The following is a 13,223-nucleotide window of genomic DNA, read 5'->3' as shown; positions in this document are numbered from 1 at the left end:
TGGAAAAGGAGGTCCCTAAGTCTGCCTAAGGTATGGAGGCGCTGTCTGTGTGGTAACGCTTGGGCTGCTTGTGTGAGGGCTATAGGGCTGCTTATAGGAGGGGCGTAGTTATGGGGTGCTGGAGGGTTTAGGAGGGGTGTGGCTCGTAGGACTGTGTGCTCACAGTCAGGGATTATAGGTACACTCCACGCTTTAATATGTTTTCTTTCAACTTTTCCAAGCCATTCCTTAACTATTCTAGATTACAATTACGAACTGAATTTTAAAACATTAAGGGTAGTTGCCTTTCGTAATTTTATTAGAATTTAAAACTTCAATTTCAGAAAAACTTAGAACATCATTTCTGTGATTGGGATTGATGACTTTGACTTGAAGATTTTCTCAAGGAATGTCTTCGAACGAACAGCATCACCACGTGGCACGAACACTATTATAGCTTGTGATATTTTGGTCCACGTCTGCCAATGCTTCTTGCTCATTTTGAGTTTGGTTTTAACTTTATAGCTTTTGACAATTATTTCCATAGAGGGAACACTTCCTTTATACATGAATATTTTGCAAAGTTTATTTATTTTTATTGTGTAAGTGGTGTGCTAACAGTTTACTGAATCTTGCATCTGTCTTGTTCATAAGTTTAGGCAACTGACAAATTTACGTGTTGATTTGTGTGGCTTTTTGTTTCATCACTGAAAAGAAATAATGGGTACCGGTTTATGGCTTTTGGTTCGTTAGTGTTCTGTTTTGTATGCCAGTGGGTAAATGATAATAATAATACACCAATGGTTATAATATGTGTGGAAGTTATACATGATTGACATTAACCTAAAGGCGTGGCCGAGTGTGTCTAGTATGAGGGCTGGTGCGACGATTCAAAAGCCGCCCTTTTTTATTTTGGGTGATTAAGTAGGAAAGTAAGTACTAGTGAAATTTTGATAAGTTCTCAAGGCATTGGACGAATGGTTGAGGTCATGACTCGATCATGAATATAGAGGCGGGGGTGAGTGCCAGCATCATGTGTGTAGAACATTGTTATCGGAAGAAATAATGAATGTGTATTGAAAATGTGTTGAGAATGCAAGTTAACGCTGATGATATAATGCCCTGCTACCCTGGTGTGAGATATGGGTTTCTGTGAAGCGATAAATTTGAGAAATAAGAGTTTAATTAGGAACTTTTCCATAGTATATACAAAGTGGTTTGCTTGCTGAAAAATGGGTGTGTTAACGGGTTCAAAGAATGTAAGAATTACTCGTTATAGATAAGATGGTCTGTGTGAGAGTTTGTTCCCCATATATAAACACATCACACAGTTTTCAGTTAAGAAAGACTAAAGCCACATTATTAGTTACACTTAACGTATTGGAGTGGGTGCGGGCTGGGATTATCCAGGTTTGATTATAAGGAAAATAATAGGTGTGTTTAGACGGGCATGGAGTTTAATTCGTTTGAGTAGCTCGAGAGTTTTGATGTGTTAAGCGCAGCCTGGAAGGTATGTTTTTTTTTATAAATCCGGAGACTAGATTTTTTTCTTATAAATTTCAGGTTTTATTGTTTTGTTTTGAGAGCCAATTAACATCTTTGGCTTTTGGAATTTCACAATTCTATTTTTTTCTGGAAATCATTTGGATTTTGAGAAGACAGGACGTCATTTGTTTTGTGAACTTGCTGGAGGATATACAGTTATTTTGGGGGTAAGGTGCAGGCCCTGGAGGGGTGTGTTACTGGCTGAAGACCCTGAGGTTATTAGAGGAGCCGAAGGCTGTCACAAATTTTGGAATTCTTTTATCTTGATATCGCATGTTGTTCAGTGTGTAACATTATTCACTTTACATAGAATTCCTCTAATTTCAAAAACACTCGGTGACATTTTCTTTTAAAACAACTGTTTTAAAATTGTTTTAGTAGTTTTACACTAATAAGGCCACCCTATTAAAATAATTTGTTCACGTACAATTTTCTGTACATCTTGATTTTATAGTCTTGCACACACGTTGACAACAGGTGAGGGTGATGAGAATTAGGTGTTAATTGTGACAACACAGGTAAGTTTTAATGTGATCTTCCAATTAGTACTGTGTGTGTGTTCTTAAGGTGTCTTCCCCAGCATCAAACTCCTCACACCAACACAATGTTTTTTATATAATCAATTTAGCGGCATAATGTCTAGATTCTGACACACTAGTAAATGTAATAGTAATTTAGATAAAATAGACTCTGGATAAAGTAGACTCATGGTTATCCAGAATACACTACCCCTCCCCCAGCTTGTTTTTCCACGGAAAGTAAGTTAGACGTTAACTTTTACATGGTATTATAAAGCTTACTGCCACCTATACTGTAGAATCCCATATTATGAACAACTTTTGAACAAACACTTTCAAGAGGCTTCTAAAGGTACTGTACTCATCACCCCAGCCCCTCCCTTACGCTGCCTCACACTCTTCGTATTTACCAAAATCTTGTAAAAGTTGTGTGTTCAGTTGTCATGAAGTTTTCTGTTAGTCACAGTTGAAATAGATATATTCTGTGTATTGTGAAATATCTCATTTATTTATTTTTTTGCAATATTTTTCATCGCTATTGGATGTATTTTGTTTTACTCTTCTTTCATTTTTATCGTCACATATATTCATCATCCTTCATTGTCATCTTTCGTCATTTTATATCATTCTTCATTTCATCATTTTTATCATCCCTTGTTTTCGTCATTTTCTTTATCCTTCATTACCTCATCTTCATCATCCTTCATATCCTCATTTTTACTAACCCTCCTTCCCTCATTTTCTGTTTTACTCCTCAACGCGCCTCATATTCATCACCATCACCTTCCCGCATGTTCCCTTCCCGCCCCTATATCTTTCTTGGCCGCAAACTAATGGATTGAAGACCAACCATTACTACCCCCTATACCTCTTACAACCAACCATTACCATCCCCTAAAACCAACCATTCCCATTAGTACTATCACCATAACCAACCCTTAAAGCAACCATACCCATTATTACTATTCCTGTCACAACCACCAGCACCACCCCTTAAAACAGTGGTCCCCAACCTGTAGTTTGCTGGCGCTCGGAACCATATTATGGAGCCCTCTGGGGTTTGTTAGAAATTTGTAAATTATTTTGGATTCTTTGTGAGAAATTAATGAAAATCTGTAATGACTTGATACAACTGCGCATATGTCCCGAGTCTGTCGTGTACAGGACGTGTGTATTTACCCCAGACTGGGCCCAGAAAGAGAGCCAGCTAGCCAGCCAGCCAACCTTCACGTCCTGTCCAAGCGTAAATGTAAAATGTATGTAACTGGTAACAGCTAGACGTGTTAAACTGCAAATAACTGTACAGTATATATGAGATTTTTTTCTTGAATGTAGATCCCAATTTTTGGCGCCCTCCACTATATTTACAATGATAAATTTGGCCCAGAGCCTACAAAAGGTTGGGGATCACTGCCTTAATTAAAACAACCTTTCCTATTACTATCACTACCTACACCAAGTTCACCTTCCTTCATGATAGCCACTCCCCTGCCGGGCCAGAAGAGTCTGTGTATCTACCCCTTAACCCCTCCCCTTTCCTCAGAACCCCCCATCTCCTCAGAACTCTCCCCTCTCCTCAGAACCCCCCATCTCCTCAGAACTCTCCCCTCTCCTCAGAACTCTCCCCTCTCCTCAGAACTCTCCCCTCTCCTCAGAACTCTCCCTCTCAGAACCCACCCTCTCCTAAGAACTCACCCCTCCTCCAAACTCACCCCTCTCCTCAAACTCCTTGCCCCTCTCCTCAAACTCACCTCTCCTCCAGAACTCACCCCTCTCCTCAGACTGCCTCTCCTCCAGAACTCTCCTCTCTCCAGAACTCTCCCCTCTCCTCAGAACTCTCCCCTCTCCTCAGAACTCTCCCCTCTCCTCAGAACTCTCCCCTTTCCTCAGAACTCTCCCCTCTCACTAAATTTCCTGCCTTCCCCATCCTTCTGTGTACATTTGGAAAAACTCCCCTCCTGTTGCTCCCCACACCAGGCCTTCCCCAATTTTTCTCCTCCCCTCTCCGGACTCGACGAGCGTCTCTTTCCTCCCCAACATTTCCACCCATACATTTTCCTCTCCTCCCCCCTCTACTCCTTCCTTGTCATCAATCTCCGCCATCCCCCAACCTCCCTCCTTGGCTTGACGAGCGTGTTCACCCCGCAGGACTCGTCGAGGGGGAGCTTTGAGGGTGACCGACCCGACAGCGACGAGTCTCTCGCCGACGGTCGTAACGAGGCCGACTACATCCCGTCCCGACCTGCCACGCTCGGCCGAGACCGACGCTCAAAGTCTAGGTACGTGTGTGTGTATTTCTCCTTGTGTTCATGTAAGTCTTTCTAAGTTAGTCAGTCCATGGGCTAGGTAGGGTAACCCTTACCCCCTCACTAATCTACTTTTTAGTACCATTTTGTTCCTTAGTGTCCTAGATGAGAAAAATTATGTTACCATTGAAAATTTTGGGGTGCACTATTTATAGTGGGACCATTTAGAATGGGCGGTCGGCGAGTTTGTGAAATTCTGAGGTTTGCGACGTCTCTTTACACTTTTCTATACAGCATTGTATTTTATAATTAAGAAGTAACTGCAGTCTAATGTGAAAAAAGACACCATAAGCTTCAAAATGAGCCGTTAATCAGCTCCAAAACAGGTCTTAAGACTGTACACCTTGGTATTACTATTGACCACGGACCCCCGGGTGGTCTGAGCAAGATCCAAAAATCTTCCCTGACTGAGAGAAACTCAGATCAAACTTCAGCCAAAAAGGGTCACACACACACACACACACACACACACACACTAGTATATAATAGTAGTCATCACACACACACTTGTAGATAATAGTGAACATCACACACGCACACACTAGTAGATAATACTGGTCAACACACACACTAGTAGATAATAGTGGTCATCACACACTAGTAGATAATAGTGGTCATCACACACTAGTAGATAATAGTGGTCATCACACACACTAGTAGATAATAGTGGTCAACACACACACTAGTAGATAATAGTGGTCATCACACACACTAGTAGATAATAGTCATCACACACACACACTTGTAGATAATAGTGGTCATCACACACACACACTTGTGATAATAGTGGTCATCACACACACACACACACACACACACACTAGTAGATAATAGTGGTCATCACACACACTAGTAGACAATAGTGGTCATCACACAAAACAATAGTAGATAATAGTCATCACACACACACACACACACTAGTAGATAATAGTGGTCATCACACACACTAGTAGATAATAGTGGTCATCACACACACACACACACACACTTGTAGATAATAGTGGTCATCACACACACACACACACACACACACACACACTTGTAGATAATAGTGGTCATCACACACACACACACACACACTTGTAGATTGTCATCACACACACACACACACACACACACACACACACACACACACACTAGTAGATAATAGTAGTCATCACACACACACTAGTAGATAATAGTAGTCATCCACACACACTAGTAGATAATAGTAGTCATCACACACACACACACTTGTAGATAATAGTGGTCATCACACACACACACACACTAATAGATAATAGTAGTCATCACACACACACACTAGTAGATAATAGTAGTCATCACACACACACACTTGTAGATAATAGTGGTCATCACACACACACACTTGTAGATAATAGTGGTCATCACACACACACACACACACACTAGTAGATAATAGTAGTCCCATCACACACACACACACACACTTGTAGATAATAGTGGTCATCACACCACACTGTAGAATAATAGTAGTCATCACACACACACACTTGTAGATAATAGTGGTCATCACACACACACACACACTTGTAGAATAGTAGTCATCACACACACACACTTGATAATAGTGGTCATACACACACACACTTGTTGAATAATAGTGGTCATCACACACACAAAAATATAGTGTCATCACACACACACACACACACACACACACACACACACACACACACACACACACACACACACACAACCGCATCCCCCTACTCACGAACGATCCTATAAGAACAGCCCAGTCCCTACCATTGTAAAATTATCAATAACGAATAAACCAGTGTATTCACTCCCAGTAAACACTACTCCTTGCACTGTCACTATGTTGAAATGAACTGTAGTTTGAGCTTTTCCCCATCTAGTTATTATATGTCTTATTTTGTCACTTATGTCCTTGTATATTATTTGTAATTCTAACCCATTCACCAAATATAACTGTATATTTTCAGCCTTCCTAGCTCTTTCAATAAACCGTTAATTATTATTTACACACTAATAGATAATAGTAGTCATCACACACACACACTAATAGATAATAGTAGTCATCACACACACACACTAATAGATAATAGTAGTCATCACACACACACACACACACACACACACACACACTAGTAGATAATAGTAGTCATCACACACACACACACACAAACATTAATAGATAATAGTAGTCATCACACACACACACACACACACACACTAGTAGATAATAGTAGTCATCACACACACACACACACTAGTAGATAATAGTGGTCATCACCACACACACACACACACACACACACACTAGTAGATAATAGTAGTCATCACACACACACATAACACACACACACTTGTAGATAATAGTGGTCATCACACACACACACACACACACACACACTTGTAGATAATAGTGGTCATCACACACACACACATACACACACACACACTAGTAGATATGTAGTCATCACACACACACACACACACTAGTAGATAATAGTGGTCATCACACACTTGATAAAGTGTCTCACACACACACACACACACACACACACACACACCTAGTAGATAATAGTAGTCATCACACACACACACACACTTGTGGATAATAGTGGTCATCACACACACACACACACACACACACACACACACACACACACACACACACACACACACACACACACACACACACTAGTAGATAATAGTCGTCATCAACACACACACACTTGTGAATAATAGTGGTCATACACACACACACACTAATAGATAATAGTCGTCATCCACACACACACACTTGTAGATATGGTGTCATCACACACACACACTAATAGAATGGTGATCATCACACACACACACTAGTAGATAATAGTTGTCATCACACACACACACACTAATAGATAATGGTGGTCATCACACACACACTAGTAATAATAGTGGTCATCCACACACTAATAGATAATAGTGGTCATCACACACACACTAATAGATAATAGTGGTCATACACACACACACACACACACACACACTAGTAGATAATAGTGGTCATCACACACACACACACTAGTAGATATAGTTGTCATCACACACACACCTAATAGATAATGGTGGTCATCACACACACACTAGTAGATAATAGTTGTCATCACACACACACAACTAATGATGTGGTGGTCATCACACACACTAGTAGATAATAGTGGTCATCACACACACAGATAATAGTAGTCATCCACACACACACACACACACACACACACACACTAGTAGATAATAGTCATCACACACACACACACACTTGTGGAATAGTGGTCATCCACACACACACACACACACACACACACACACACACACACACACACTAATAGATAATAGTAGTCATCACACACACACACTTGTAGATAATAGTTGTCATCCACACACACACACTAATAGATAATGGTGGTCATCACACACACACTAGTAGATAATAGTGATCATCACACACACTAATAGATAATGGTGGTCATCACACACACACACACACACACACTAATAGATAATCGTAGTCATCACACACACACACTTGTAGATAATAGTGGTCATCACACACACACACTAATAGATAATAGTAGTCATCACACACACACACACTTGTAGATAATAGTTGTCATCACACACACACACTAATAGATAATGGTGGTCATCACACACACACTAGTAGATAATAGTAGTCATCACACACACACACTTGTGGATAATAGTGGTCATCACACACACACACACACTAATAGATAATAGTAGTCATCACACACTTGTAGATAATAGTGGTCATCACACACACACACTAATAGATAATGGTGGTCATCACACACACACTAGTAGATAATAGTGGTCATCACACACACACACTAATAGATAATAGTAGTCATCACACACACACACTAGTAGATAATAGTGGTCATCACACACACACACACTAGTAGATAATAGTGGTCATCACACACACACACTTGTAGATAATAGTTGTATCACACACACACACTAATAGATAATGGTGGTCATCACACACACACACACACACACACACACACTAATAGATAATAGTAGTCATCACACACACACACTTGTAGATAATAGTTGTCATCACACACACACACTAATAGATAATGGTGGTCATCACACACACACTAGTAGATAATAGTGGTCATCACACACACACTAGTAAAATGGTGGTCATCACAGACTCGTAAATAGCTGGTGACAAAAAATAGCTGAGGTAGTAAAGGTCAAGACAGCTACATAAAAGGCATAATAGCAAATGTAGATTGATAAACGACTGTGGAACATTGATAAAATTCATATTATTTAGTCATTGGCATTAAAGGTCTGTTACAGGATTTTTCTTCACCTTTTTTGCAATTTTGTCATAAGCTTTTCTTATACATCGGAATTTTTTTTTTTTGTTTTTTGTTGTTACCTGTTGCGTTCTTTTGTTACTTGGTATGTATCAGACTGATCAATAGTCAGTCATAAAGCTTTGAAAAATGTAAATGTCAAATGGTAATGGGAGAAGGGCCCCTAAAAATATATTCTGTATATGTATGATATATGTATCACTTCATAATTATTACCAGTAATTTTACACTATGCAATATTATGATTTACGAGCCCAAATACCACTACCCACACAATTCATTGCTTTGCTGCCCAACAAACAACCACAGGTATAAGTTAACTCTTTGTTACCTTTTACCAATGGTGGCTGAGCATAATTATTTGATTATTTGTTGTTGTTCTTAAAGGTCACCTGCAGGACTGAGGAGAGCCAGCTCAAGTGACACCGATGCCAACTATGGCGAGATTCGCTTTAAGTCTCGACACAATGGAATTCCAAGGACTGGTCTGGAGAGAAGATATGACAACGAAAAAGGGATGAGAGACTCGTGGTAGACTCCGGTTCGGTAGACATGGAGACTCGCCAAAGTTTGAGCCCCAAGAGTCCTTTAGAAGTGATGCTCAATAGCCTGACGCAGAGCACAGGTAGCTTACCCAGAAGTGGCTCCCGGGCTGGCAGTAGGGGAGACAGCCCGCGGAAACCTGTACCTCAGCCACGCACCAAGCACCTCAGAAGGAGGCGTGCCAACCTATGTCACCAAGAGTGCTGACAGCCTTGATCTGGAGCTGGATGGTTATGACAACACTGAGAGCACCGATTCAAGTCAGTTGGCACGGTCTGGGGATAGCCACCTGAGTGATGATGGTAGGAGATCTCGAGCCAAGGATGAAGCCCATGACTACAGTGAGATCTATACGCCCAGCCGTGACCATGCCCGCTGGCCGGGCCAGAGACCAATGGAGAAAAGCCTCCCACACCTCCCCTGCACCGCTTTCCCTCATGGGAGTCTAGAATATACCAGGTAAGAAGGCTGTACATATACTGGCACATACTTTGGATGATAATGCTTTGTATCCCTCTCAAGTGATTTAATGCCGGCTATTTTGTGACAAATTTAAACAGTACAATAAAATATAACTGTTCGAGTTAGATAGCAACTCAAACACTTGAGCTATTTTTATTTACTGTACAGTACTTTGTATTGAACAAAATATCTCGGAAAGATTATCACTTTTTATGAAATTTGTCAGAAACTGAGGCTGTTAAAAAAAAAGTAATACTGTACTAATAATAATTTTGAAAAATACAGATTCCACTGGTTCTTCACTGGACAGGTTGGTGCTTTACTGGTCACATTACAGTACAATATTTGTTATAAATGAAATTACAATACAGTGGTCCCTCGGTTAGGCACAATCCGTTCCAGCAGGTTGCAAGCTACGAAACCATTGTTTCAATGGGTTTTTGGGTAATTGGTTCCAGCTCACCGAAAATTGCCTAAATTCAACAAAAAAGGTAGAAAAGTTCACTTACTTTGAGGTGTGTATGTAGAAGGCTCCTGGATGATGATGCTGATGTGAATTTGAAGTGGGAGGTGGAGGAGGAGAAGGAAGTGGAGGTGGAGGAGGAGAAGGGAGAAGAGAAGGAAGTGGAGGTGGAGGAGAAGCATTTTACTGCTTCTTGGAAGGTGAGTCACCTTCCATGAAAATGTCAGGAACCTCTGGACTGACAGATTCTCCACCATGAACATCCTCTCTCCTTCTTGAAGTGGAAGACTGAGGGCTAGCATCATCCTCTCTCTTTTTTGAAGTGGAAGGCTGAGGGCTAGTATCTTGTTCCCTCTGCCTTTTACTGAAGAAAGTGTCAATTGTGGTCTGTGGGGCATCTCTCCTCCTCATCATTAACTTATGTTTAAAGAAGGAGACCATTGTGTCCTCAACATGACACAAAGTTAGTTCAGATTTTTTCACATCTGGGTGCCTTGAAGCCAGTTCCCTGAACTTCTCCCAGTAGTAAATAACATTTTTCAACTCTGAAGTTGACATATGGTCATCACTTTCCCTTTCCTCCTCACCATTGTCAGCCTCTAACATCTCCTCCAGTTGCTGCAACTCTTCAGGAGTACGTTCCTCCCCATGAGACATCATAAGCTCTTCGACATCTTCCTCCTCCACTTCAAGGCCCAATGACTGACCAATGGACACAATCTCCTGGTCATCCTGAAATCCCTCAAAATCATGGACACATGTGCTTTCCATGAAGAATTGAGGGATCTAGTGGAGACTTCTTGCCATGATGACACAATCAATTTTACAGCCTCCAGGATGTTAAATTGTGTCTTCCAGAACTGTGCCAGTGTTAGTTCAGGATCAGTGGAAGTTGCCTGATGACACCTCCTAAACATTTTCTTCATGTACAACTTCTTGAAGTTGCTGATCACATTCTGGTCCATTGCCTGTATGATTGATGTAGTGTTGGGAGGCAAAAACAACACTTTCACAAAGTCAAATTGATACTCCAAATTTCTGGCAAGGTCAGGGTCATGACCAAGAGCATTATCCATGAGGAGAAGAGCCTTTAAAGGGAGTTTATTGGTGGTTAGATAGCTCTTAACAGAAGGGCAAAACACCTCAACAGCCCATTCATTAGAGAGCTGTCTTGTCACCCATGCCATACGGTTGGACTTCCAATAAACTCCAAGATTTCCTCTTACCACTTTCTGTTGCTTGGACACCCTGGGGTTTTCAGAGTGGTAGACAAGCATAGGCGTCAGTCGGAAATCCCCTGAAGCATTGTCACCAAGCAATAGAGTGAGACGGTCTTTTATCGGTTTATGCCCAGGTAAAGAGGCTTCATCTCTGGTGATGAATGTTCTTTTGGGCATCTTTTTCCAAAACAAGCCAGTTTCGTCCCATTGAACACTTGCTGCTGGAAGATAATTTTCTTCTTCCATTAGTTCTTTAAACTCCACACCTAAAACTTTTTGCCCTGCCTTCTCAGCACCAGCAGCATCACCATGCTTATAACACTGAAAATGTCGCTAACACTGCTTAAAATTTTTCGAACCCAGCCTTTGCTGGCCCTAAAATCTTCAAATTCTGTTCCTGAAGACCAGGTTGATCTGTCTTTAAATGTTCGTAAATCTCCTGGCTCTTTCTAAATGAATTCAGTAGAAACTGAATCACCCTTTCATCCTGTTTTCCCTAATCCAGATGAGAGTAACCTCTCTATTTCTGCAATTAGGGATCTAACCTTTAAAACACTGTAGATTTGTCTCTCACTTTCACTTCTTTAAATTTTTTCTTTGTGCAAAATTGTCGACTGATTGATGTCAACATGCCATATTCTTTGCATAAGCGCATTTTGTTCCTAATGCCTTCTTCATGTTTTTTAATAATTTCCTGTAGTTTGGATTAAAATCGCTTTTCTTGATCTCTTAGGCCCCATGCGGTTGAAACACTCTGTACGCATTGATATTTTAAGTTAAACTTCCTCCTAAATAAAAAGAATATTTTCTTTAAAATAACAATGCACTGTGCTATATATTGTCTAATATGTAAAATAAATTTCAAAATGACCAATAATTTGGCAGAGCACCAAGCAAAAACGTTTAGTTGAAGAGTCTCAAGCAAGATGTTACCTCCACTGAAAAAGAGAGACTAACACACCTGTTTGGTGTGTTAACAGGCTGGATGGCCCGCCAAACTAGTTTCTTTACCTTCGATTATGTTCAATAATTATTTAAAATGACTTAAGGGTATTTAATATTAAAGTTTTAAAATTATTGAATAGTATAAACTTCTTGATATTTACTAAAATAATGAAATTTAAAGCCCTAGAACCGTTACTGTATTGGCGGACTATACTACAACTGGTTGACCTTGCATGTAAATTTAGCGAAAACATGTTGAGGTAAACACCGTAGAAACTTCGTTAATCTGGGATTGCTCATTAACCGAGAGGTTAAGAATCTTATGGAAGGTGGCTCGTTAGCAAAGAAATCTCTTGTTAACTGAAGCTCGTTAACCGAGGACCACTGTACTGTTATCATATTATGGATTCTGATGGTGCAATATACAGTAGGGTTGGGATATATCGCGAGATAAGCTCGAGGATGTTCGCCATATAAATTACAGTACATGTAATCCATGGGGAAAATAGAGTTAGGTTCTGGAGGCCAATAAAAGTGACTAAACTTGACTTGACTTAAGTTCATTTCTTACTAATTAAAGCACCAATTAACACTCACTCGGAACAACAGGCTATTTCAGTATCAATATCAAGGAACACCAGACTCAGGAACACCAGACTAGGCAGCAGACTCCACACTGCCACCCTCTTGACAATCCACACTATATAAATGAACAAACCCATTTATTAGTTACAGTATTAAATCTTTTCATTAAGCTTTCCATTCTCTTCATACATTTTCACGTCACTAGCATCCCATTTACACTCGCCTTAGAAAGTAATCTGCAGCAGAGTCGACTGCTTGCTCGT

General features: G+C 40.4%; 1 protein-coding gene across 1 annotated transcript in view; it reads left to right on the top strand.

Annotated features, from left to right (window-relative positions):
• The window catches only part of LOC121870050, a 17,184-nt gene extending 7,448 nt beyond the window's left edge, over positions 1-9,736 (top strand). The window contains exons 4-6 of the mRNA XM_042371791.1: positions 1-30; positions 4,191-4,321; positions 9,130-9,736. The exon at positions 1-30 is cut by the window's left edge and continues 6 nt beyond it. Of these exons, the coding sequence (XP_042227725.1) occupies positions 1-30; positions 4,191-4,321; positions 9,130-9,277 (309 nt within the window). The 3' untranslated portion in view covers positions 9,278-9,736. The remainder of the gene's footprint in view (positions 31-4,190; positions 4,322-9,129) is intronic.
• The last annotated feature ends 3,487 nt before the right edge of the window (positions 9,737-13,223 follow it).

The sequence above is a fragment of the Homarus americanus genome, unplaced genomic scaffold (genome assembly GCF_018991925.1).
Source record: "Homarus americanus isolate GMGI-L3 unplaced genomic scaffold, GMGI_Hamer_2.0 scaffold10377, whole genome shotgun sequence".
NCBI lineage: Eukaryota > Metazoa > Arthropoda > Malacostraca > Decapoda > Nephropidae > Homarus > Homarus americanus.
The sequence above is the reverse complement of the archived record's forward strand: the minus strand, read 5'-3'. Positions and strand labels throughout refer to the sequence as shown.